Source organism: Rhinopithecus roxellana, chromosome 2 (assembly GCF_007565055.1).
Source record: "Rhinopithecus roxellana isolate Shanxi Qingling chromosome 2, ASM756505v1, whole genome shotgun sequence".
Classification (NCBI taxonomy): Eukaryota; Metazoa; Chordata; class Mammalia; order Primates; family Cercopithecidae; genus Rhinopithecus; species Rhinopithecus roxellana.
Window position 1 is genome coordinate 140678980 of NC_044550.1, and position 25999 is coordinate 140704978.

At 39.0% G+C, this 25999-nt stretch overlaps 1 protein-coding gene across 1 annotated transcript in view; it reads left to right on the forward strand.

Annotated features, from left to right (window-relative positions):
• The window catches only part of NWD2 (NACHT and WD repeat domain containing 2), a 227490-nt gene that overhangs the window by 177833 nt on the left and 23658 nt on the right, over positions 1–25999 (forward strand). The window contains exon 4 of the mRNA XM_010365831.2: positions 23578–23781. Within this exon, the coding sequence (XP_010364133.1) occupies positions 23578–23781 (204 nt within the window). The remainder of the gene's footprint in view (positions 1–23577; positions 23782–25999) is intronic.

A 25999-nucleotide genomic window follows, 5' to 3' on the forward strand; every position in this document is an offset into this window, starting at 1 on the left:
GAAAACCACTGGTGGACAGGATAAACCATCTGCTTATCCAACCAATCAGTGATGTGAGAGGGAGTGGGGATACTATAGAATAAAATGCCTTCTAACAGCCTACAAACTTAAGACAATATATGGACTTCATCTGGATCTTAATTCAAGGCAGCTGCAAAAAGAAATTTTGAAGCAACTGGGAAAATCAAAATGTGGACCAAGTGTGGAGATAATGAAGAAATTATCCTTGATAGGGCAAGATGGTGGAATACGAACAGCTCCAGTCTGCAGCTCCCAGTGAGATCAACACAGAAGGCAGGTGATTTCTGCCATTTCCAACTGAGGTACCTGGTTCATCTCATTGGGACTGGTTGGGCAGTGGGTGCAGCCCACAGAGGGTGAGCAGAAGCAGATTGAGGTGTCGCCTCACCTGGGAAGTGCAAGGGGTCAGGGAATTTTCTCCCCTACCCAAGGGAAGCTGTGAGGAACTGAGCCTGAGGAACTCCAGCACAGATACTGCACTTGTCCCATGGTCTTCACAACCTGCAAACCAGGAGATTCCCTCTGGTGTCTACTGCAGCAGGGCCCTGGGTTTGAAGCACAAAACTGGGTGGCCATCTGGGTAGACACTTAACTAGCTGCAGGAGTTCTTTTTATCCACACCCCAGTGGTGCCTGGATTGCCAGCAAGACAGAACCGTTAACCTCCCTGGAAAGGGGTGCTGAAGCCAGGGAGCCAAGTGGTCTGGCTCAGCGGGTCCCACCCCCACGGAGCCCAGCAAACTAAGATCCACTGGCTTGAAATTTTCGCTACCAGCACAGCAGCAGTCAGAGACTGACACTCAAACTTGGTTGGGGGAGGGGCGTCCACCATTGCCGAGGCTTGAGTAGGCGGTTTTACGCTCACAGTGTTAACAAAGCTGCTGGGAAGTTCAAACTGGGTGGAGCCCACTGCAGCTCAGCAAGGCTGCTCTGGCCAGACTGCCAGATTTTTCTTCTCTGGGCAGGGCATCTCTGAAAAAAAGGCAGACGCCCCAGTGAGGGACTTATAGATAAAACCCCCATCTCCCTGGGACAGAGCACCTGGGGAACGGCCCAGCTGTGGGCACAGCTTCAACAGACTTTTAAGCATCCCTACCTGATGTCTCTGAAGAGAGCAGCAGACCTCCCAGCACAGCGTTGGAGCTCTGCTAAGGGTCAGACTGCCTCCTCAAGTGGGTCCCTGACCCCTGTGTATCCTGATTGGGAGACATCTCCCAGTAGAGGCTGACAAGACACCTCATACAGGAGAGCTCTGGCTGGCATCTGGCAGGTGCCCCTCTGGGACAAAGCTTCCAGAGGAAAGAACAGGCAGCAATCTTTGCTGTTCTGCAGCCTCCGCTGATGATACCCAGCCAAACAGGGTCGGGAGTGGACCTCCAGCAAACACCAGTAGACCGGCAGCAGAGGGGCCTGACTGGCAGAAGGAAAACTAACAAACAGGAATAGCACGTCCACTCAAAGACCCCATCCAAAGGTCACCAACGTCAAAGACCCAAGGTAGATAAATCCACAAAGATGGGGAGAAATGAGAGCAGAAAGGCTGAAAATTCCAAAAAACAGAATGCCTCTTCTCCTCCAATGGATCACAACTCCTTACCAGCAAGGGAACAGAACTGGATAGAGAATGAGTTTGACAAGTTGACAGAAGTAGACTTCAGAAGGTGAGTAATAACAAACTCCACCAAGCTAAAGGAGCATGTTCTAACCCATCGCAAGGAAGCTAAAAACCTTGAAAAAAAGGTTAGAGGAATGGCTAACTAGAATAACCAGTTTAGAGAAGAACACAAATGACCTGATGGAGCAGAAAAACACAGCACGAGAACTTCATGAGGCATACATGAGTATCAATAGCCGAATCAATCAAGCAGAAGAAAGGATATCAGAGATTAAAAATCAACTTAATGAAATAAAGCATGAAGACAAGATTGTGGAAAAAAGAATAAAAAGGAATGAACAAAGCCTTCAAGAAATATGGAACTATGTGGAAAGACCAGGTCTACGTTTGATTGGTGTGCCTGAAAGTGACCAGGAGAATGGAACCAAGTTGGAAAACACTCTTCAGGATATTATCCCGGAAAACTTCCCCAACCTAGCAAGGCAGGTCAACATTCAAATTCAGGAAATACAGAGAACACCACAAAGATACTCCTCAAGAAGAGCACCCCAAGACACATAATCCTCAGATTCACCAAGGTTGAAATGAAGGAAAAAATGTTAAGGGCAGCCAGAGAGAAAGGCCAGGCTACTATCCACAAAGGGAAGCCCATCAGACCAACAGCAGATCTCTCTGCAGAAATCCTACAAGCCAGAAAAGAGTGGGGGCCAATATTCAACATTCTTAAAGAAAAGAATTTTCAACCCAGAATTTCATATCCAGCCAAACTAAGCTTCATAAGAAAAGGAGAAATAAAATCCGTTACAGACAAGCAAATGCTGAGAGATTTTTGTCACCACCAGGCCTGCCTTACAAGAGCTCCTGAAGGAAGCACTAAACATGGAAAGGAACAGCTGGTACCAGCCACTGCAAAAACATACCAAATTGTAAAGAACATTGACACTATGAAGAAACTGCATCAACTAATGGGCAAAACAACCAGCTAGCATCATAATGACAGGATCAAATTCACACATAACAATATTACCCTTAAATGTAAATGGGCTAAATATCCCAAATAGAAGACACAGACTGGCAAACTGGATAAAGAGTCAAGATCCATCAGTGTGCTGTATTCAGGAGACCCATCTCACATGCAAAAACACACATAGGCTCAAAATAAAGGGATGGAGGAATATTTACCTAGCAAATGGAAAGCAAAAAAAAAGCAGGAGTTGCAATCCTAATCTCTGATAAAACAGACTTTAAGCCAACAAAAATCAAAAGAGACAAGGCCATTACATAATGGTAAAGGGATTAATGCAGCAAGAAGAGCTAACTATCCTAAATATATATGCACCCAACACAGGAGAACCAGATTCATAAAGCAAGTTCTTAGAGACCTACAAAGAGACTTAGACTCCCACACAATGATAGTGGGAGATTTTGACACCGCACTGCCAATATTAGATCAACAAGGCAGAAAATTAAAAAGGATATTCAGGACGTGAACTCAGTTCTGGACCAAGCGGAACTAATAGACATCTACAGAACTCTCCACCCCAAATCAACAGAATATGCATTCTTCTCAGCACCTTATCGCACTTATTCTAAAATTGACCACATAATTGGAAGTAAAACACTCCTCAGCAAATGCAAAAGAATGGAAATCAGAACAAACAGTCTCTTAGACCACAGTGTAATCAAATTAGAACTCAGGATTACAGAACTCACTCAGAACCACACAACTACGTAGAAACTGAACAAACTGCTCCTGAATGACAACTGGGCAAATAATGAAATGAAGGCAGAAATAAAGGTGTTCTTTGAAATCGATGAGAATGAACACACAATATACCAGAATCTCTGGGACACATATTTAAAGCAGTGTGTACAGGAAAATTTGCAGCACTAAATGCCCACAAGAGAAAGCAGGAAATACCTAAAACTGACACTCTAACATCAAAATTAAAAGAACTAGAGAAGCAGCAGCAAACAAATGCAAAAGCTAGCAGAGGACAACAAATAGCTAAGATCAGAGCAGAACTGAAGGAGATAGAGGCACGAAAAAACCTGCAAAAAATTGACGAATCCAGGAGCTGATTTTTTGAAAAGATCAACAAAATAGATAGCTAGCCAGACTAATGAAGCAGGAAAGAGAAAATAATCAAATAGATGCAATAAAAAATGATATAGGGGATATCACCACAGATCCCACAGAAATACAAACTACTATCAGAGAATACTATAAACACCTCTACGCAAATAAACTAGAAAATCTAGAAGAAATTGATAAATTTCTGAACACATATACCCTCCCAAGTCTAAACCAGGAAGAAGCCAAATCCATGAATAAACCAATAAAAAGTTCTGGAATCGAGGCAGTAATTAATAGCCTACCAATCAAAAAAAGTCCAGGACCAGACAGATTTACAGCTAAATTCTACCAGAGGTGCAAAGAGGAGCTGGTAACATTCCTTCTGAAACTATTCCAAACAAAAGAAAAAGAGGGAATCCTCCTTAACTCATTTTATGAGGCCAGCATCATCCTGATACCAAAACCTGGCAGAGACACAACAAAGAAAGAAAATTTAGGGCCAGTATCTCTGATGAACATCGATGCAAAAATCCTCAATAAAATACTGGCAAACCAAATCCAGCAGCACATCAAAAAGCTTATCCACCACAATCAAGTCGGCTTCATACCTGGGATGCAAGGCTGGTTCAACATATGCAACTCAATAAACATAATCCATCATATAAACAGAACAAATGACAAAAACCACATGATTATCTCAGTTGATTCAAAAAACGCCTTCAACAAAATTCAACACCCATTCATGCTAAAAACTCTCAATAAACTAGTATCGATGGAATATATCTCAAAATAGTAAGAGATATTTATGACAAACCCACAGCCAATATCATACCAAATGGGAAGCATTCCCTTTGAAAATGGGCACAAAACAAGTATGCCCTCTCTCACCACTCCTATTCAACATAGTATTGGAAGTTCTGGCCAGGGCAATAAGGCAACAGAAAGAAATAAAGGGTATTCAAATAGGAACAGAGGAAGTCAAATTGTCTCTGTTTGCAGATGACATGATTGTATATTTAGAAAACCCCATTGTCTCAGCCTAAAATCTCCTTAAGCTAATAAGCAACTTCAGCAAAGTCTCAGGATATAAAATTGATGTGCAAAAATAACAAGCATTCCTATACACCAATAACAAACAGCCAAATCATGAGTGAACTCCCATTCACAATTGCTACAAAGATAGTAAAATACCTACAAATACAACTTACAAAGGATGTGAAGGACCTCTTTCAGGAGAACTATAAACCACTGCTCAAGGAAATAAGAGAAGATACAAACAAATGGAAAAACATTCCATGCTCATAGGTAGGAAGAATCAGTATCATGAAAATGGCCATACTGCCCAAAGTAATTTATAGATACAGTACTATCCCCATCAAGCTACCACTGGCTTTCTTCACAGCACTGAAAAAACTACTTTAAACTTCATGTGGAACCAAAATAGAGGCCATATAGCCAAGACAATCCTGGGAAAGAAGAACAAAGCTGGAGGCATCATGCTACCTGACTTCAAAATATACTACAAGGCTACAGTAACCAAAACAGCATGGTACTGGTACCAAAACAGATATATAGACCAGTAGAACAGAACAGAGGCCTCAGAAATAACACCACACGTCTACAACAATCTGATCTTTGACAAACCTGACACAAACAAGCAATGGGGAAAAGATCTCCCTATTTAATGAATAGTGTTGGGAAAACTGGCTAGCCATATGCAGAAAACTGAAACTGGACCCCTTCCTTACACCTTATAAAAAAATGGATCAAAGACTTAAATGTAAGACCTAGGACCATAAAAATCCTAGAAGAAAACCTGGGCAATACCATTCAGGACACAGGCATGGGCAGATACTTCATGTCTAAAACACCAAAAGCAATGGCAACAAAAGCCAAAATTGACAAATGGGATCTAATGAAATTAAAGAGCTTCTGTACAGCAAAAGAAACTGTTATCAGAGTGAACAGGCAGCCTACAGAATGGGAGAAAATTTTTGCAATCTATCCATCTGACAAAGAACTAATATCCAGAATCTACAAAGAACTTAAACAAATGTACAAGAAAGAAGCAAACAACCCCAGCAAAAAGTAGACAAAGGATGTGAACAGACACTTCTCAAAAGAAGACATTTATGCAGCCGACAGACATATGAAAAAATGCTCATCATCACTGGTCATTAGAGAAATGCAAATCAAAACCACAATGAGATACTGTCTCACACCAGTTAGAATTGTGATCATTAAAAGTCAGAAAACAACAGATGCTGGAGAGGATGTGGAGAAATAGGAATGCTTTTATACTGTTTGTGAGAGTGTAAATTAGTTCAATCATTGTGGAAGACAGTGTGGCAATTCCTCAAGGACCTAGAACTAGAAATACCATTTGACCCAGCAATCCCATTACTGGTTATATACCCAAAGGATTATAAATCATTCTACTATAAAGACACATGCATACATATGTTTATTGTGGTAGTATTCACAATAGCAAAGACTTGGAACCAACCCAAATACCCATCAATGATTAACTGGATAAAGAAAATGTGCACATATACACCATGGAATACTATGCACATACACACATATACACCATGGAATACTATGCAGTCATAAAAAAGGATGAGTTCATGTCCTTTGCAGAGACGTGGATGAAGCTGGAAACCATCATTCTCAGCAAACTATCACAAGAACAGAAAACCAAACACTGCATGTTCTCACTCATAAGTGGGAATTGAACAATGAGAACACATGGACTCAAAGAAGGGAACATCACACACCGTGGCCTGTCAGGGGGTGGGTTGCTAGGGGAGGGATAGCATTAGGAGAAATACCTATGTAGGTGACGGGTGGATGGGTGTGGCAAACCACCATGGCACATGTATACCTATGTAACAAAACTGCACGTTCTGCACATGTACCCTAGAACTTAAAGTATAATAAAAAAAAAGAAAAAAAGAAATTATCCTTAATTCTGCTGAATGTAATAGTGTCGTTAGGATTACATTAAAACTTTTATTTTAAAAATTCATGATGAAGGAATTTTTGTGATCAAATGATAGGATTCTGAAAGAGGATTATCAAAGTGTTGATAGTTGGTAAAACTAGGTAATAGGTATCCGGGGGCTTGTTATGCTATTATCTGTACTTTTGAGCATGTGTAAAAGTTTTCACAATAAGCTCTTTTTAAAAATCACAACCGCCTACACTAGACTTCTTCACATCATAGAGAAGTACACCCTCTTCATCTAGAGATCAGCTTTAATTGGCCTCAGCCAGCCCTGAAAAAAAAAAAGAAAGAAAGAAAACCCAACACCTAGAAACAAACAAAGATAAATTACCTTTTTGTTCCAGAAGTCGCTGTAACAAGACTCTGCTAAAGCCATGAATCTTACCTTGTTGAATATCATTCAGACTTACTTAACGTACACTTCTATAAAAGCTGGCTTGCCTAGTTTCTCATTCCACGTTTGATCTAGTAAAGGAAGACTGCTGGAAGTGGGTACAGTGGAAGCAGGAAAAATTGCATCTTATAGCCTGACTTTTGGAGAACCAAAAAAGTATAAAAGAATTGGATCAACACATTATACAGTGATGGATTATTGATTAATTCATCAATAATAACAGTGTTAGCCTTTATAGAGCATTTATGTGTCAGTTACCGTTCCGATTTCTTTACTTATATTAATGTCGTTAATCCACAGGGAAATCCACTGAAATTGACATTGTTGGATTCTATATTTCACAGATAACAGAGCACCATGGAGCACAGAGGGCTGAAGTAACTTGACTGAGGTCACAGAGCAGAGAGCTTCTGCTCTGACCCACTGTTGGTGCCTCCATATTAATAAAAGTTAAACTACATTCAATGTCCTTTATTTAAGACATATATTGGGATAAAATGAAAGTATAAAAGACAATTTAGGTATTTGTTTTCAATTGAAATTTGTTTTAAAGAGTTTAAAGGGATAAAAGGGCTATTTGGAAATCTCCCTGAAGAAAGCATGTATGGGAGAAATAGCATAAACTTAGAAGTTTGAGGAAACCTGGGGTCAGATTCCTCTGCAAGTTACTTGACCTCTCTCACTCTCAGATCTCTGCTTTAAAGTGGAGGTAGGGCATCACAATGTGGTTCTAACGATCAAATGAGGGAGTCTAGAATTCGCTCATATTCCCCCTTCTCATGTGGAGAAGCTGGTGATGCCAGGTAGATAAATCATTACTTTAAAATAGGCAAAACAGTCTGGGCGCGGTGGCTCACGCCTGTAAATCCCAGCACTTTGAGAGGCGAAGGCGGGTGAATCAAGAGGTCAGGAAATGGAGACCATCCTGGCTAACACGGTGAAACCCCGTCTCTACTAAAAATACAAAAAAAAAAAAAAAAAATAGCCGGGCATGGTGGCAGGCACCTGTAGTCCCAGCTACTGGGGAGGCTGGGGCAGGAGAATGGTGTGAACCTGGGAGGCAGAACTTGCAGTGAGCCGAGATCGCGCCACTGCACTCCAGCGACAGAGCGAGACTCCGTCTCAAAAAGCAAACAAACAAAAAAAAAAGGGCAAAAGATACTCAATATTCAGAATTTATAAATGTGAAAGTCCAATTAAGGATTAGGCATATACTGAACAGAAGACTTCATAAACCCAAGCCTTCATAATTGATACCCATTAATGACGCTGGTGTCACCATTTAAACAACACTTACTGAGCCAGCTTTCCCTCCATCAACTTCCCAGGTCCATGGTGCACAGGCCAATCTTCCTCCCAGGCCTGTCTGCTGTGTCCTCAGTTAAAAAGAAGAAACTTCCCTTGAAACACCGGATCAGCACGATGTTATGAGCAACTCAGCTTTTCTGTAAGGCTTTCCAAGCATGGCTGAAAGGCCTCAGCAGGATCTGTACACACACAGGCAGCCTTGAAAGAACCCTTAGACACACTGACTAGGGCTGGCCCCCAACAAGGCAGCAGAAGAAGTGAGAAGAAGAAGAAGTATCTTCTCGCACACACATGTTTATAGCAGCACAATTTGCAATTGCAAAAATATGGAATGAGGCCAAATGCCCATCAATCAACAAGTGGATAAAAATGTGAGATATATATATAGAATACTACTCAGCCATAAAAAGGAAGGAAATAATGGAATTTGCAGCCACCTGAGTGGAGTTGGAGACCATTATCATAAGTGAAGTAACTCAGAAATGGAAAACCAAACATCATATGTTCTCATAAGTGGGAGCTAAGCTATGAGGATGCAAAGGCATAAGAATGATACAATGGACTTGAGGAACTCAGGGGAAAGGGTGGGAGGGGGATGAAGGATAAAAGTCCACACATTGGGTACAGTGTACACTGCTCAGGTGATGAAGTGCAGAAATTTCAGAAATCACCACTAAAGAACTTATTCAATACCAATACTAGAATTTAGCCAATACCACCTCTTCCCCAAAAACCTATTGAAATAAAAAATAAGTAAAATTTAGAACATATTTCTCTTAAATTTTTTTAAAAGGAAAAAAAATTGCTGGCTTAATGATGGGATCATTAGTATGGTAATATTTATAAAAGCAAAAAAGACATTGGGAGAATCTAAATATTCATCAGTAAAAAAAATTGATGGCGAAAATATGGAACATTCTTGGGATGAAATATCACAGTTATACAAAAGAATAGATTGGATTTAAACTTATCAACATAGAACCACTGCAAAAAAATGAATTTTAAAGGTACAGAATATGTCTCTCATAAAGTATGTAAATTTTAAAATAAAAACATGTAGCATATATTTGTTTATATGGAATTTGCTAGTAGACTAATGGAGTATATAACAAATGTATAAAAATAGTTGCACCTTGGGAAGGAGGAGAGGAATCAGCCTGGATTTGCGGTCAAAAGGGAATTAAACTTTACGTTATATTTCCTTTATTTTAAAAAGATCTATTGGAAATAAGGGAGTCTGGAGGTCTGAAGGCAAAAGGAACTGTAAATAAATACAGCACTCTTGTTGATTAAATCATTTCCCACAAAGAGGAGACTAACAATTCTCATATGACTATACATGTATCCTGGAATTGAACAATCAAGTAATTGGCAGATGGCAGGATTCAGATTTCTCACTGGTGGGGTTGAATGTACAGATCAGCAACAGGAGGAGGCTAGAATGAGCCATGGTAATAAGTCAAAGTTTGAGATGTTTGCTTATGAGAACTCATGATTAACTTAATATAGATTAAGATTAATAATTTAATAAACAGCAGAGATAGAAATATTTATGGATATATGTATATACACAGGTTAGTATACACAAATATAATTCTTTGCTCTGTCAATAGAGAAGACCTAAAAGAAATGACAGCAAAGTAGCAACAACATCTAGCACCCAGATCTTTATTTCTAATAACATTCTCTAATAAAAAGAATAAGGGTTCCTTAGAGAAATGGATTATTCTGGGACTGGAGTATCTTGTAGTACCAAGAGGTAAGGAGTTGTTTAAAAAAAGGATGGAAGGGTGGTAAGTCAAATGGCCCAGGAACCCAACGAAAGAGCTCCCAATGGCCAAAGCTGGAAAACCTTGAGCAAGAAAATAAAGTAGTATTGGATTATAACCCAAAATATAAATAAATATCAATAAGTCCATACTAATATAAATAAACTATTGAATAAATTAATACATAAGGAAGAAGAAACAAGTCTTCTATGCAGAATAATTTCAAATTATGTAGATTATGTAATGATATAGATAATCTCCCCTAAAAGAGGGGAGCATAACTCTCACTCCTTAAATGTGGGCTACACATAATGATTTCCTTCTAACGAGTACAGTATGAAAATGAAGGGAGAGGAATAACTTGAAAGTGGAGAAACCCAACACTGTGTTAGCCAGGTGCTCAAGGTCAGTGTCAACACTCATAAACTATGTTGATGGTAAATACCCTTGATATCATGAAAATGGCACTTAAATTCTGTGATCTTTCTCCCAAAAATCCATAATTCCAGTTTAATAATGAGAAAAGTATCAGGTAAATTCCAGTAGCGATGTATCCTACATAATATGTGACCACACTGTTCTTTATGGTCAAGGTCATCAAAAGCAACTAAAGCCTGAGAAAAATGTCACAGCCAAAGGGAACCTCAGGATAAATCAAAAGTAGTGTAATATGGTACCCTAGAGGGAATCCTGAAGCAGGAAAAAGATAGTAAGTATAAATTAAGGAATTCTGAATAAACTATGGGCTTTAGTTCATCAAAATGTACCAATACCGGTTCATTGATTGTAACAAATATACCATACTAATGTAAGATGCTAAAAATAGGGAAAACTAGAGTGTACTCTCCACTTAATTTTGACTGTACTATCCACTCAATTTTTCTTTAAGTCTAAAACTGTTCCCAAAAAATAGTCTATATATATATATACACTTTAACTTCTGGAGTACATGTGCAGAACATGCTGCATGTTTGTTACATAGGTATATACATGCCATGGTGGTTTGCTACACCTATCAACCAGTCATCTACATTACATACTTCTTCTAATGCTATTCCTCCCCTAGTCCCCCACCCCCTGACAGGCCCAAGTGTGTGATGTTCCCTTCCCTGTGTCCATGTGTTCTCACTGTTCAACTCCCACTTATGAGTGAGAACATGCGGTGTTTGGTTTTCTGTTCCTGTGTTAGTTTGCTGAGAATGATGGTTTCCAGCTTCATCCATGTCCCTGCAAAGGACATGAACTCACCTTTTTTTTATGGCTGCATAATATTCCATGGTGTATATGTGCCACATTTTCTTTATCCAGTCTATCATTGATGGGCGTTTGGGTTGGTTCCAGGTTTTTGCTATTTTGAACAGTGCTGCAATAAACATACATGTGCATGTGTCTTTATAGTAGACTGATTTATAACCCTTTGGGTTATAAATCTCTGTAATGGGATTGCTGGGTCAAATATTTCTGGTTCTAGATCCTTGAGGAATTGTCACACTGTCTTCCACAATGATTGAGCTAATTTACATTCCCACCAACAGTGTAAAAGTGTTCCCATTTCTCCACATCCTCTCCAGCATCTGTTGTTTTCTGACTTTTTTAATGATCACAATTCTAACTGGTGTGAGACGGTATCTCATTGTGGTTTTGATTTGCATTTCTCTAATGACCAGTGATGATGAGCTTTTTATCATGTTTATTGGCTGCATAAGTAGAAAGCTGGAGGCATCATGCTACCTGACTTCAAACTATACTACAAGGCTACAGTAACCAAAACAGCATGGTACTGGTACCAAAACAGATATATAGACCAACAGAACAAAACAGAGGCCAGAAATAACACCACACATCTACAACCATCTGATCTGTGACAAATCTGACAAAAAGAAGCAGTGGATAAAGTATTCCCTATTTAATAAATGGTGTTGGGAAAACTGACTAGCCATATGCAGAAACTAAAACTGGACCTGTTCCTTACATCTTATACAAAATTTAACTCAAGATGGATTAAAGACTTAAACATAAGACCCGGGACCTTAAAAATCCTGGAAGAAAACCCAGGCAATACCATTCAGGACATAGGCATGGGCAAAGACTTAACATCTAAAACACCAAGAGCAATGGCAACAAAAGCCAAAATTGACAAATAGGATCTAATTAAACTAAAGTGCTTCTACACAGCAAAAGAAACTATCATCAGAGTGAACAGACAACCTACAGAATGGGAGGAAAGTTTTGCAATCTATCCATCTGACAAAGGGCTAATATCCAGAATCTACAAAGAAGTTGAACAAATGTACAAGAAAAAAACAACCCCATCAAAAAGTGGGCAAAGGATATAAACAGACACTTCTCAATAGTCTACTAATTTTTTTAAAACCACTTGAAAATATGACAAAATGTTGAGTTGTCAGACTGGGTTGTTTATTCTTTGTTTCTCTGTTTTTTAGTTTCTCAGAATTAGAAAAATGAAAACTTAGAGCAGACTCATGTACCACGCATTCTGGGAATTCATCATCTTGGGAAATTTTACTGTCATATACTGTCAAATTTTACTGTTTATATTAACACTGGTAAATCAAACATCTCTTACAGAATAAGGACAAAACATAAGCTAAAAATTGTTGAACTTCTTTGCACACAAATATTTCTGCAAATAGGATGAATTTCTAAAAGTGAAATTTTATATCTACTGCCAAACTATGTCTTCAAAATGTTATATTCATTTTTATTGGCTCTCTGTCTGAGAGTGCGTGTTTCCTAGTTGCCTAGAAACCATAGGTGTGCTCATTGTTTTCCTCTATCAGTTTAATAAGCAAAAAGATCTTATCACATTTGCGCTTTCATTTGCAGTTCTATGGTTGTTAATAGGGTGAGCATTATTATTTTTCATAGTTACATTTATCTTTTTGCATATATGAATTACCTATTCGTGTCCTTTGTCCATTGTTCCATTGCTCTATAACAGCTCTGTATAAATGTTTTGAGTATTATTCTCTTCTCTGATGATTTCAGTGACACTTTTCCATTCTTCCTCCCTCTGCTCCTGTGGCCATGCTAAAGGTTGGTGATCCTCAGCTCCACCCTCTTTCCACTCTGTAATTGCCCCCTCAAACTATCTAATCCATACAGGTATCTGATTGCTCTCCTAGAAGAAAGGCACAGGCTGGGCACAATGGCTCACACCTATAATCTCAGCACTTTGGGAGGCTGAGATGGGTGGATCACGAGGTCAAGAGATCAAGACCATCCTGGCCAACATGGTGAAACCCTGTCTCTACTAAAAATACAAAAATTAGCTGATGTGGTGGCACGCACCTGTAGTCCCAGCAACTCGGGCGGCTGAGGCAGGAGAATCACTTGAACCCAGAAGGTGGAGGTTGCAGTGAGCTGAGATCGTGTCACTGCCAGTCCAGCCTGGTGACAGAACTAGACTCTGTCTCAAAAACAAAAAAAAAAGAAAAAAGACACAAAAGGATCAGGAACCATGACTGTCTTAGCATGACCAACTGTCCTGGCTTATTTGGGACTGGGGTGGAGGCCATTCCTGGGACTTTGAGTGTTCAAACTAGGACAGTCCTGAGCACACAGAAAGAGCTGATCACCCTAAAAGGTTAAGTATTCAATAAGTATTGACTGAATGAATCCTTGATAACTGCCAGGACTACTATTTCAGCCAGCTTAATCTTTTGGCCCACAGATCCACATCTCTAATTCTTCATGGACAGCACCACTTGAATAACACAGACATATCCCTTTTTTTTTTTTTTTTTTCTTCTTTGGAGACAGAGTCTCTCACTGGCACCCAGGCTGGAGTACACTAGTGGGATCTCAGCTCATTGCAACCTCCGCCTCCCAGGCTCAAGGAATTCCCCTGCCTCAGCCTCCCGAGTAGCTGGGATTATAGGTGCATACCACCATGCCCGGCTAACTTGACATCTCATTTTTAATATGTCCCAAACTCTGTCTCCACTAACCCTCTGAAAACTCGGCTCCATTTGTATTCATTTTCCCAATGATTTCTTTCTCTAGCATTTTAGAATTCCAGTAATCCTTACACATTTCACAGTTCTCAATTTTCTAAGGCAACTGCCAGGGTTAGGATTGTAACCTGTACTTTGGAAGTAATGTAAGTTAACAGCAAACTCCAGAATGGCTCCATTCCATGTGGCTCTGTTAGGCAGCTCTTTCACCCTTATGACTGTTCCCTTTGTTCTAATATTTCTAAAGAATAATGGTTGTGTTCAGTGTTTTCCAAGTAATGAAACTTCCTTGCAGGCAAAAGCATCTTGCAATAAGTAAAAAGTAGCAGAATTATTATTAATATAAGGAGTTCAGCAGTGAGTTTATGTGTGTAAATTTAATAACTATAATTAAACCACAAATGTAGGTTTCAAGAAAGGTAAAACTATAATGTGATTTTGAGAAAGCTGAGAATTGTTAGCTCTCAAAGAAACATGATTGAAGCATCAGTTTAGTTATTCTGCTATATGTTAGATGAAATTGGTAAATTACCTAATCTATGACTTGATTGCCTCATTTTATGATCAGTGCCAAACACAGCAGACCTTATGTTGACAATATCACATTCATTTTGTTCATCTGTATGCTTATATTAGTCAGTTCAGGTGGCAAGGACAAAATACTGTAGACTGCGTAGATTAAACAACAAAAATATTTTTTTCACAGTCTAACTGGAAGTTTAAGATAAGGGTGCCAGCATGGTCAGGTTCCAGTGAGGGCTGTCTGTTTCAGACTAGAATAGGGGCCATCTTCTCTCTGTGTCCTCACTTGGCAGAGAGAGCTCTGGTGTCTCTCTTCCAGTAAAGGCACCAGTTCTGTTAGTTTAGGGCTCTATTCTTATGACCTTATTTAGCCTTTATCACCTCCTTAAAAGCCCCATGTTCAACACAGTGACATGGGTAGTTAGGGCTTCAACATACGAATTTTGAGGAGACACAAGTTAGTCCATAGCAATGCTGGCCTTCCTTTATAGAGAAACCGAATTTAAGTAAAACTCAATTCCTGCAAAGATAGCTACGAACACACTGATTATAATACAAACAGCTTCATTTTTGTAAACTTCTGTTTTACATGTGGATTGCTGCCTGCCCTTAAAATACTGCCTGTATTCTCTATAAAGGTGACTCTGTACATCTGTTGCTGGGGTTCCAACTAGTTAGTGCAGTTAACCCAGCATAATTATTTTAAAGCTCTTTTTCTCCACCCCTGGAACATTGATAAGTTTGTACTTATCTGACCACACATTTTCTTACCTTCATGCTACCTGTAAGCAACTACTTGTGCATTTTTTCCTCCCTTCTGGCCTCTGTCTTTCCAATCAAGAAATACTTCATTCTTCTATCTATCCAGCTGTACCTCTCAGCATTTGTTTCTGTTCTGTGTATATATGTATACACGTATGCCATATATACGTGTTTCTCTATAAACTGTATTTCAACAATGATACTTTATGTGTTGCCAAGTGCTTTACATTTAGAGTGCTTTCACCCTCACCTGTTTGACTCTCATGATGCACCAGAAGAGGTATGTGGCCAGATAAATATACAAAGGAACAGTTTTATCTCTGTTAAATATGAAAGCTGAAACTCAGAGAGACAAAACAATCTGCTTACGTCACTCCTAATGCCTTGCCTTCTACTAACCTCAAAATATTCTTTCTTTATCTGCAGATTAGATTAAGTATTTGTACCCATGAATGTATCCCTTTGTTGATATATCCTATTTCAGAGACTCATATTTGTAATATGTGAAACACAGGCTCACTGTATACACATTGTGGGAAGCTGATTTTTTTTTTTTTTTTTTTTTTTTGCCCATAGAGAAATGCCAGTAAATATCAAATTATTATCGACCATCAGAACCATCATGGATATCTGGATAATTGAATGTTTTGGAATGAAAAATGCTTAATGTGCTAGATATATCTGCTAACATTCATTCTTGGCAACCCTGCATACAAGCGTGTATCTGTAATAACTGAGAAATGAACAGTTTTCCAAAAATATTACCCTCATGTCTGTTGGTGCCAAAAATATGACCTTTTTTATCTAGATTACCTTTAATATGGACATTATTTTAACAGGGAATGTTTTAGTCACTTGTCATTATTATTTTGCAATTTATTATCATTTTCCCATCTCCGCCTGTGTTAGAGTTCTCCAGAGAAACAAAGCCAATCGAATATATGTAGATGATTTATTATAAGGCATTGGCTCATGCAACTGTGGAGTCTGACAAGCCTCACGACCTGCCATCTGCAGACTGGAGACCTAGGGAAGCTGGTGGTATAAATTCCAGTCCAACTGCAAAGGCCAAAGAAACAGCAGTGCCAATGGAATAAGTCCCAGTCCAAGAGCCGAAGATCAATATCTCAGCTCAACAGTCAGGCAGAGAGAACAAATTCTCCTTTACTCTGTCTTTTGGTTCTCTTCAGGCCCTCAATGGATTGGATGATACATACACAGTTGGGGAGGGCCATCTGCTTTACTCAGTCTACCAATTCAAGTGCTAATCTCATCCAGAAACAACATCACATACCCGACCAGAAATCATGTTAAGTGAAATATCTGGGCATCCTGTGGTCCAGTCATGTCGACACACAGAATTAACCATCACATCTCCATTTCTCCATTTCCTCTTTCTACTTGTGACATGAGAAACTTAAAGTTTGAGTAATTGAGTTGTAATTTACTTCTAAATAAAGTATCCTATGTTTGTGTTACACATTTAAATAGATGTATAGGTGCTTCTTGACTTCTAAATCATTGAGAAAATAATGTTAAATTGTGAATAAGGTGTTATTGGCTCTTTGGCAGGGTTCAGGTGGTCTCACTCTACAGTAGAGTTCTTAACGCTGACCATGAGCTCCAGGGAAGACATCACAACCACCATTGTCCTCTCACCCAAAAGAATAAATCAGGTAGAAAGAATACCAACACCCAGGGCTATAACACTGAACATGCCATAGCCCTTGTGCACAGTGCACCCTGGAGTTGTACAGTGCACAGGCTGCACATTCATACATGGTAGCCCTGCCAAGGGTACTGGCTACAAGAGGTATCACAGTCAAATGAGCTACTCGAAGATACTCTCAAAAGGGGAAGTAGTACAATAACCTGATGAAGTAGAAAGAATGGGGATATTGAATTTAAAGCCCCATATTCAAATGCTGGTACTACCTTGTCTTCTGGGAAACATGGCCTTGGGAAAGCCTGCTGAGGTCTGGGAGCCTTGGTGTCTCTCCCTACTTCACAGATTCTTGAGTGTCAAATGAGATCATATATGAAGGAAAATTGTGCATAAAATCATAAAATTTTATTGTAATAAATAGAAGCTTAAAGAAAGAGAGAAACAGGCCCACCTGCCTTGCTCCAGTGACTGGGTTGTGGGAACAGGGGCATTTAAAGAGTGTGTGCTTCAGCTTGTTACAGCACCAGTTTGTGGAGGAGGATGAGTGAAGATCTCTTTTCCTTTACAGCTCTCCCATGAGCAATGGCTCATAAGCAGCAGTCCAGGGAGCAGCTGCCTCATGCCCAGCAAAGCATGGCATCCATAACCCCAAATACTGTATCCTCACCTGTCTTTCCTGACATCCCACCACAGAGTAAAGTCAAGGACACACTGAGCTCATCAACACCTTCAAGAATACTTATTCCTGTATTCTGTTTGGTACAATACAAACTGCATGCCGTAGACTCAGACCCCAAAGATTCTCAGTTGCAAGCCCAGGCAGAGCTAAATGCACATGATGAGCAGAGTGGAGAGAAACCAATATTTGCCCAATGGAAAAGAAAAAAAATCAATTGAGAGGAGGGAAAATGTTATCTCTAAGCCTTTGAAAGCAGTGACTTAGATGTAGCTATATCAGCATGTAAAGAAGGAAAATGAGATTTTAAGAAGTAGAGAGTCTTTTTACATTTAAGTTCCTAGTTCTAAAGAGTTCAATAGTTCAGAAAGTATTTTTAATTGTGGTGAAATTCATACAACATAAAATTAACCATTTTAAAGTGAACAATTCAGTGACATTTACTACATTTACAGTGTTGTACAAACACCACCTCTATCCAGTTCCAAAACATCGGGAAGTGTTTGTTAAGTCTGAGAAATTTTTCTTAGATTTTTTTCAGCCTTTTGGACTTAACTCCCCAGATTGTATTTAAGTGTTGTACTGTTGCTTTCTGCCTAGCTGATATTATGTGTCTTCAGTGTTTAAGAATAGGCCAATTTAAATGTGTTTCCACATTTGGTAAGGTGGATGGGAGAGAGGTGACTATAGATTTCTACAGAAACATATGGGCAAAATCCCATATGTTTATTTCCACATATGTATTGACAGAACGTTTAAACTATTCAATAAAAAATAGAAAATTATTTCAGTCATATGCATTTCTTCTGTCTAGGGTCATAGGCAGATGGATCAATATTGTAACTCATAAAAATGGACTTCAATGCAAAATTGAATGTAGTCTCTCATCTCTGCACCAAGTTTTTCCCTACAAACTGGCAAAGTTGGTTTAACTAAGCAAAAAGCAAGCTTTTTGAGAATTGGGGTCAGAAGGATGTGGAAAATCTGTTTCTCTTTCAGTGACTGGAATGAATACTCTATTGCCAGTGAACAGAGAAGGATGCCTTCTTGTTCAGAGCTGCTGTGGCTGCCCTAAAGTCATTCATGGATACTCCCCATGACTGCAGAGCTAAGGAATAGTCTAATTGGGAAACAAAACAGTGGAATCCATCTTGCTGCCTAGAGTTTAACTGCTAGCCTCTTGAACTTGGTCTTCCATCTCCACCTCTGCTCTGATCCATTGACCATATGAGCTGGACTTGGCAACTGAGTTGGACTGCCCCCTTCTGTAAATTGACTCTGGTCCTGGTAAAATATTTGTGTGTTGCCTTATTTGTAAATATTTGTGTGTTATTTTAGAACTGTAACTACACACACACACACACACACAAACCAAAATATCTTACTGAAAAATGTGGAAGCAAAATTCACTTTTGCTGTTTGTCAAATAGCAAGATAAGACTGAGGTAGAATCCTGTCTTAGGCTCCTAAAAATTAACTGATTCATGATTTATGAGCATTCCACCTAAAGGAAGAATCAATAGAGAGAAGGAAAAGAGTAAGGGAGAACAATCCAATAAGTAACTTGAAGCCTGTAGCACATTATTACTTTTCTGAAGTTCTATATTACCACTTTATATATAGTAGGCGCTCAATATATATTTGTTATTTGAATGGGATTAGGATATTTTTTCTTTAGTAATCTTTAAGGAACATTTTGCCTTACTATATTTATTACGTAATTACAGTATTTGGTACCAGGTGCTCAACTGAAAGAAATGATTATTTTTAAATAGCCCTTGATTTTTGAAATGATCCACTGTGGTCCAGGCTCTGCCCCTTCAGTACTTACTAACCATTCCTCATGAGACCACATTTGCACTGCCCATAGCAATAGCTCTCAAATTCTGAATTCCTTTGGAACCTCATTTTAAAATGCAGTTTCCTTGGACTCTTCACTCACAATGTTCTTTCCATCTGAGAATGGACCTAGCAACCTACATTTTAGCAAGTACCCTGGGTGATCCAGATGTAGATGATCTGTGGAGCATATTTTAGAAACCAATCCATAGATTTGACTGAACCCTAGTCTCTAGGACCAGCCTTGTTTAGAGCAGAAAGAAGTTGAAGAACCAATAGTACATTGCTGTGCAATCATGATGGTGCTTTCCAGGGACAAGGTCTTGTTTCTGTACTCTCTATTTTGTCCTCTTCTCTGCTTCATGCCCAAAACCCAGCTGGTCTTGCCTTGGATTGTAGTAACTAGTCCATGATATTCCAAGACTGAATTGGCTACTAGATGGAGTGTTGTCAATTACTAAATCCCGTATTTAATGTGCTGTCTGTCTACCTGGTCCTCCACCAATGACCAAACTCCATCTGTATACTTTTTTGAATTCTACCAATGTCTACTGCTTAGACATTCTCTTATTCCCTATTTCGCCCATGTGGGTCTGTTTGATGGCACATCCCAGCATTAAAACCTCATTCTTAGTGGCATACAGCCCCAACTAAGAGTACTGACTGTCCAGAATTAGGCAAGATAATGGGATAATCACCAGGTTGGTTACCCTAAAAAAGATAATGTTCCTCTGTATATGTGGTAAAATGAAAGGCCATACCTATTTGTTTAGCATAAGAGATTTTGGAAGAGGGAACCATTAGAGAATTTGGGAAACAACTTGAGATACATCATTTTTGTTATATAAACCTGTTATCAAGATTGGCCCAATGTAGATTAAATAGAAGTGCTCTTAATTGGCCTTCAGGCAAATACAGTGGCTTGGGATTAGCACACCCTCTGTAGAACCCTCATATATCATGCTGAAATAATGGATACCAATAATGTGGCATCCCTCCATTCTAGCCCCTTCCAAAGCAACTTTTGCAGCCAAAAAGAACTGCTAGATTAGATCTACTTCCTTTTTGGTCATTGAGACTAGTACTGAGGAGGCTTGAGCTTGAGGCATGAATTCAGGTGCTCATAGTCACCTTAGTAAACCAGTTATATGAGATGGCTTATGTGCTAAGGAGAGAGAGAGGGCATGGTCCAACCAGAGATATGTTTATACAGTACCTGCTTAAGGAATACGGCTGAAATGAGTATTGCTCACAAAGCTGGTACCTTCCCAAATTGTTACTCCACCTATTGAGAGCTGAACTATTTTACTTGACTACAGAGAGAAGCTTCAGAGAAGAGCAGAACAAACTTTAATGATTTCTATCTCTGTCTTGGTTCATTCATTTAGTCAACAACTGTGTGTTTTAATCCTTTCTATAGCTAGGAATAAACAGCTCTGGCCTCTCCCTCAGAGAGCTTACTAGTGTGTTGTAGAGTTTAGGTCATGCATTTATGTGGACACAGATCTACCAAGGACTTCTCTTACTCTTTCAGCTGCCTGTATCTGATGAAAAGGACACCGTGAATACTGGATAGGCAGGAGAAGTAGTCAGAAGTGCCCCCTAGGGAAACCAAACCTGAAATTCACCTTCCAGTGGATAAACACAGCTTGATGTTTATGCTAAAATGCTAATCAACAAGAGGAAAGAACAAAAGTGCCCCCAGATTGAACAGAAAGTGTCTCATGGATACAATAAAGCAGACAAATTGCTTTGGTTGCTGTAGGCTTATGTAAGAGGTCCTTTGTGTTCCCTCCTTCTTTCTACTAGGTAAGATGAAGATTGATTGAAATGCCAAGTGCTATCTAAGCTAATAGTTTTATTAGTTTAAACCGGAAGTTCAGCCACCTGGAGGACTTGCTAAAACATAGATTGCTCAGCTCTGTAACCAGAGTTTGTTTTTTAGTAGCTCTGGGATGGGGCTTGAGAATTCACATGTTCCCAGGTGTTGTGGATGCTGCTGGTTCCAGGTCCACACTGTGAGAACCACTGGCTTAAGCAGACAGTTTCAGCAACCTTGAAAGTGTTGTTCCACAAAGCAAATCGGCAGTACTACTAATTTCTTTTAAAGATGGGGTCTCGCTATGTTGCCCAGGCTGAAGTGCAACGGCATGATCTCAGCTCACTGCAACTTCCGCCTTTCAGGTTGAAGCGATTCTCCTGCCTCAGCCTCCCTAGTAGCTGGGATTACTAGCATGCACCTGGCTAGTTTTTGTATTTTTAGTAGAGACAGGGTTTAACCACTTTGGCCAGGCTGATCTCAAACTTCTGACCTAAGGTGATCCTCCCACCTTGGCCTCCCAAAGTGCTGGGATCACAAGTGTGAGCCACCATGCCCGGCCTACACCACTAAATTTAAAATGTTTAAATACCTGCTGTTTTTCTCACTACAAAATAATATATATGTATACCAAAAAAAGGTTTTTAGTAAAAATAATAAACTTATTTAATGACCTATGTAAATTTGAAACCACGCAAAGATAGCCGTTAATAACCTTGCTTTACCTTTTTATAAAATGTTTCTTATGTATGTTTGTGTATGCATATATACGTGATATTCTCTCTAACAGGTACATAATATTCTCTCTCTTCTCTCTATATATAAATATCAAAATCACTGGAATCATCTTTTATTTTTTTGAGACAGAGTCTCATTCTGTTTACCAGGCTGGAGTGCAGTGGTGCATTCTTGGTTCACTGCAAACTTCTTCTCCCGGGTTCAAGCGATTCTTGTGCCTCAGCCTCCCAAGTAGCTGAGATTACAGTCACATGCCACCACGCCTGGCTAATTTTTGTATTTTTCAGTAGAGATAGGGTTTCATCATGTTGGACAGGCTGGTCTCGAGCTCCCGGCTTCAAGTGATCCACCCGCCTCAGCCTCCGAAAGTACTGGGATTACAGGCGAGAGCCATCGCACTCAGCCTGGAATCATCTTATGTATACCATTCTATAACTTACACTTTTCATTTAATATGTATTTGTAAACATCTTTCTAAGTCAATATACTTGTATGATACAATTTAGTACATCTTTTGAATGAACATTTAGGTTATTAGGCAATTATTTCAAAGAAACCAATTCAGCATAAGTATTTTTGGAAGTATTTGCATCCTTAATTATTTCCTAAAGACAAATTCTCAGAAGAAAAAAATGCAAAGTAAAAAGTTATATAGATTTTTAGGGCTCTAAATACATATTGCCTGATTAGGCTTCTAATGCTAGATCATTTTACAGGCCCATCAGCACTCTATGGTTATTTTCTCTCACCTTGACATAAGGCTGAGTACATATTTGTCCATTGTTTTTCTGCGAGAGGTTTCTTTTGCCAATTTAATAGAGAGAAAATGCTCTCTTGTTTACATTTTGAATTTTTTTTTTTAGTTACCAGTGGGGTTACTAGTAGTATCACATTCAGTGATATCATACTTCTTTTTATTGTAGGGGTGTGAATCTGAAGCTTAGGATTATGCTATCAATTCTTGACAGAGCAGTTATTTGGTTTGAGGCTTTACATGTTTGACATTTTTAAGGTCTAGCACATCATTTTTCTTTGATATGAACAAACAAATCTCAGAGTAGATCAGCTTTTGTTGTATTACGTAAACTTTGAGAAAGTAAATTGGCTGCAAAAATTCTTTATTTTGAATTGATCTGATGTGATATGGAGTCTCATTTCTCAGCCTATGAATAATTTGTTGTAATATAATTGATCTAATTTTACTTAGGAAATCAACTATCCACTGTGACCAAAAGAGAAAACTGATGGAGCAATGTATCTTGTTATCTATTGATTAATATTTATTCAGTGACCATGTGATGTGAATACTAAAATGAACTTTCTTGGTGATACAATAAATTGAAGTTTCTTGTTGATACACTAAATTGAACTTTCTTGTTGATACACAGGGACTATTAGGTGAAAAATATGGGAATATCCGAATCCCTGGAGAAGTTGAAGCCTCAGAGTTTGAAATGATTTTGGATGCCGCCATAGAGGCAAAGCTGGAGACCAAGTTGCTGGAGGAGTGGTACTGTCGAGATGAGAACTCGGTGCCAGCAGCCTATTACCTCAGACCCAAGGCAGAAATGCTGAAAAGCAATAGAAATGCAGTAAGCTGCCTTTCCCTCCAGCCTATGGATCTGTCCATTACTACATTTATTACCGTTTACGTCATCCAGGGGTGGTTCTGCACAGAAAAGACAGAGTAGATAGAAAGTTACTCTGCCCTAGACCCCAAGTTTTCCTTTTCTTTTCTTTTTTTTTTTTTTTTTTTTTTTGAGACGGAGTCTCGCTCTGCGGCCCAGGCTGGAGTACAGTGGCCAGATCTCAGCTCACTGCAAGCTCCGCCTCCCGCGTTTACGCCATTCTCCTGCCTCAGCCTACCGGGTAGCTGGGACTACAGGTGCCCGCCACCTCGCCTGGCTAGTTTTTTGTATTTTTTTAGTAGAGACGGGGTTTCATCATGTTAGCCAGGATGCCTGTCGATCTCCTGACCTCGTGATCCGCCCGTCTCGGCCTCCCAATGTGCTGGGATTACAGGCTTGAGCCACCGCGCCCGGCCCAAGTTTTCCTTTTAAAACTAAATCCACATTGATCCTTAGGGAAACACAAATGAAAGCCACAATGCCAAGTCACTTTACACCTGTTAGGATGGCCATCAAAAAGTCAAAAGATAGTAGGCGTTAGAGAGGATGTGAAGAAAAAGGAACCCTGGTACACTGTTGGTGGGACTGTACATTGGGGCAGCCTCTGTGGGAAACAGTATAGCAGTTCCTCAAAAAATTAAAAATAGGACTACCCACTTCTGGGTATATATCCAAAGGCAATAAAATCACTGTCTTGAAGATATATCCGTACTCCCAGGTTCATTGCAGAATTGTTCACAATAGCCAAGATATGGAAACAGTCTTAAGTGTCTGTCAGCAAATGAAAAGATAAAGACAATGTAGAAGGAAATTAAGGAACATTTATATACACACATACTGTGATATTATTCAGTCTTTTTAAAAGAAAGCAATCCTACCACTTACAGCAACATGGATGAACCTGGAGGACATTATGCTAAGTGAATTAAGCCAGGCCCAGAAAGACAAATACCGTATGATCTCACTTATATGTGGAATCTAAAAATGTTGAGTTCATGGTAACAGAGAGTAGAAGTGTGTTTACAAAGGTCTGGGATTTAGAGGAAATGGAGAGATGTTGGTCAAAGGGCACAAACTTTCATGGTGACTATAGTTAATTATAAACCTGAAATTGGCTGACAGAGTAGATCTCAAGTGTTCTTACCACCCACCAAAACAAAGGTAATTATGTGAGGTGGTGGATTTGTTAGTTAACTTGATTGTGGTAACCATTTCACAGTATATACATGTATCGAAACATCACATTGTGCACCTTTAAAAATTGAATGAAAAAAAACTAAATCCAAAACTAAGAAACTATAAATTGTCACTCACCTTTCCATTTAGCATCTCTGACTTTCCTTCTAGTCTAATTTTCCTTCTTCCTGAAGTATATCCTTTATAAGTTCCATCAAAGAAGGTTTACTAATGATACTGATTTTTACTTATTAATATTGGTATTATTGAATAATTAATAATTTAATGAAATAATTGATCACTAATTCTTAATATTAATTGGTTAAATTTCCATTAATGAAGCTCCCTTTGTTTACTTATCTGAAAAGTTATTGTTTTGCCCACTTTTCTATAATGTGTCCATTTATTCTGATTGGTATATGTCATGCTTCCTGTATCTGCGAATTCATATAGTCTCTTAATTCTAGAAAATTCTCAGTCATCATCTCATCAAACAATGCCTCTCCTCTATTACCTCTGCTCTTTCTTTGTGCTACTTAATTATGTTTGCCTTCGGCCATCTCAGTCTGTCCTCTACAGCTTCTAATTCTGTTTCACATAATCAATGAAAAAGGATCGTTTCACATGATCAGTTAGGTTTACCCCAATATTCCCACCCAGAGAAACAATATCCTTACAGATAATTACTTTGAATAATACATGTGAGGGTGAAGAAGAAAAAAAATTAAGAAAATTGATCATGTGAAATTGATCATAATCATATCATCATAATCATGATCAGTTTCACATAATCAATTTTCTTATCTCTGTGCTGCTTTCCAGAAGATAACTTCAGATTATTTTTCCAGTTCACCAATTTTTTCTTCAGCTGTGTTCACTCTGTCTGTACATTGAGTTTTCAAGTTTGACAGTTACAGTTTTTATGTTGTGAAAGGTTCATGTGTGCATTTGTTTTCTGTGGGAGGAAGGCCTTTGTAAAATCTACCTAGCTATTATTTATAGTCTC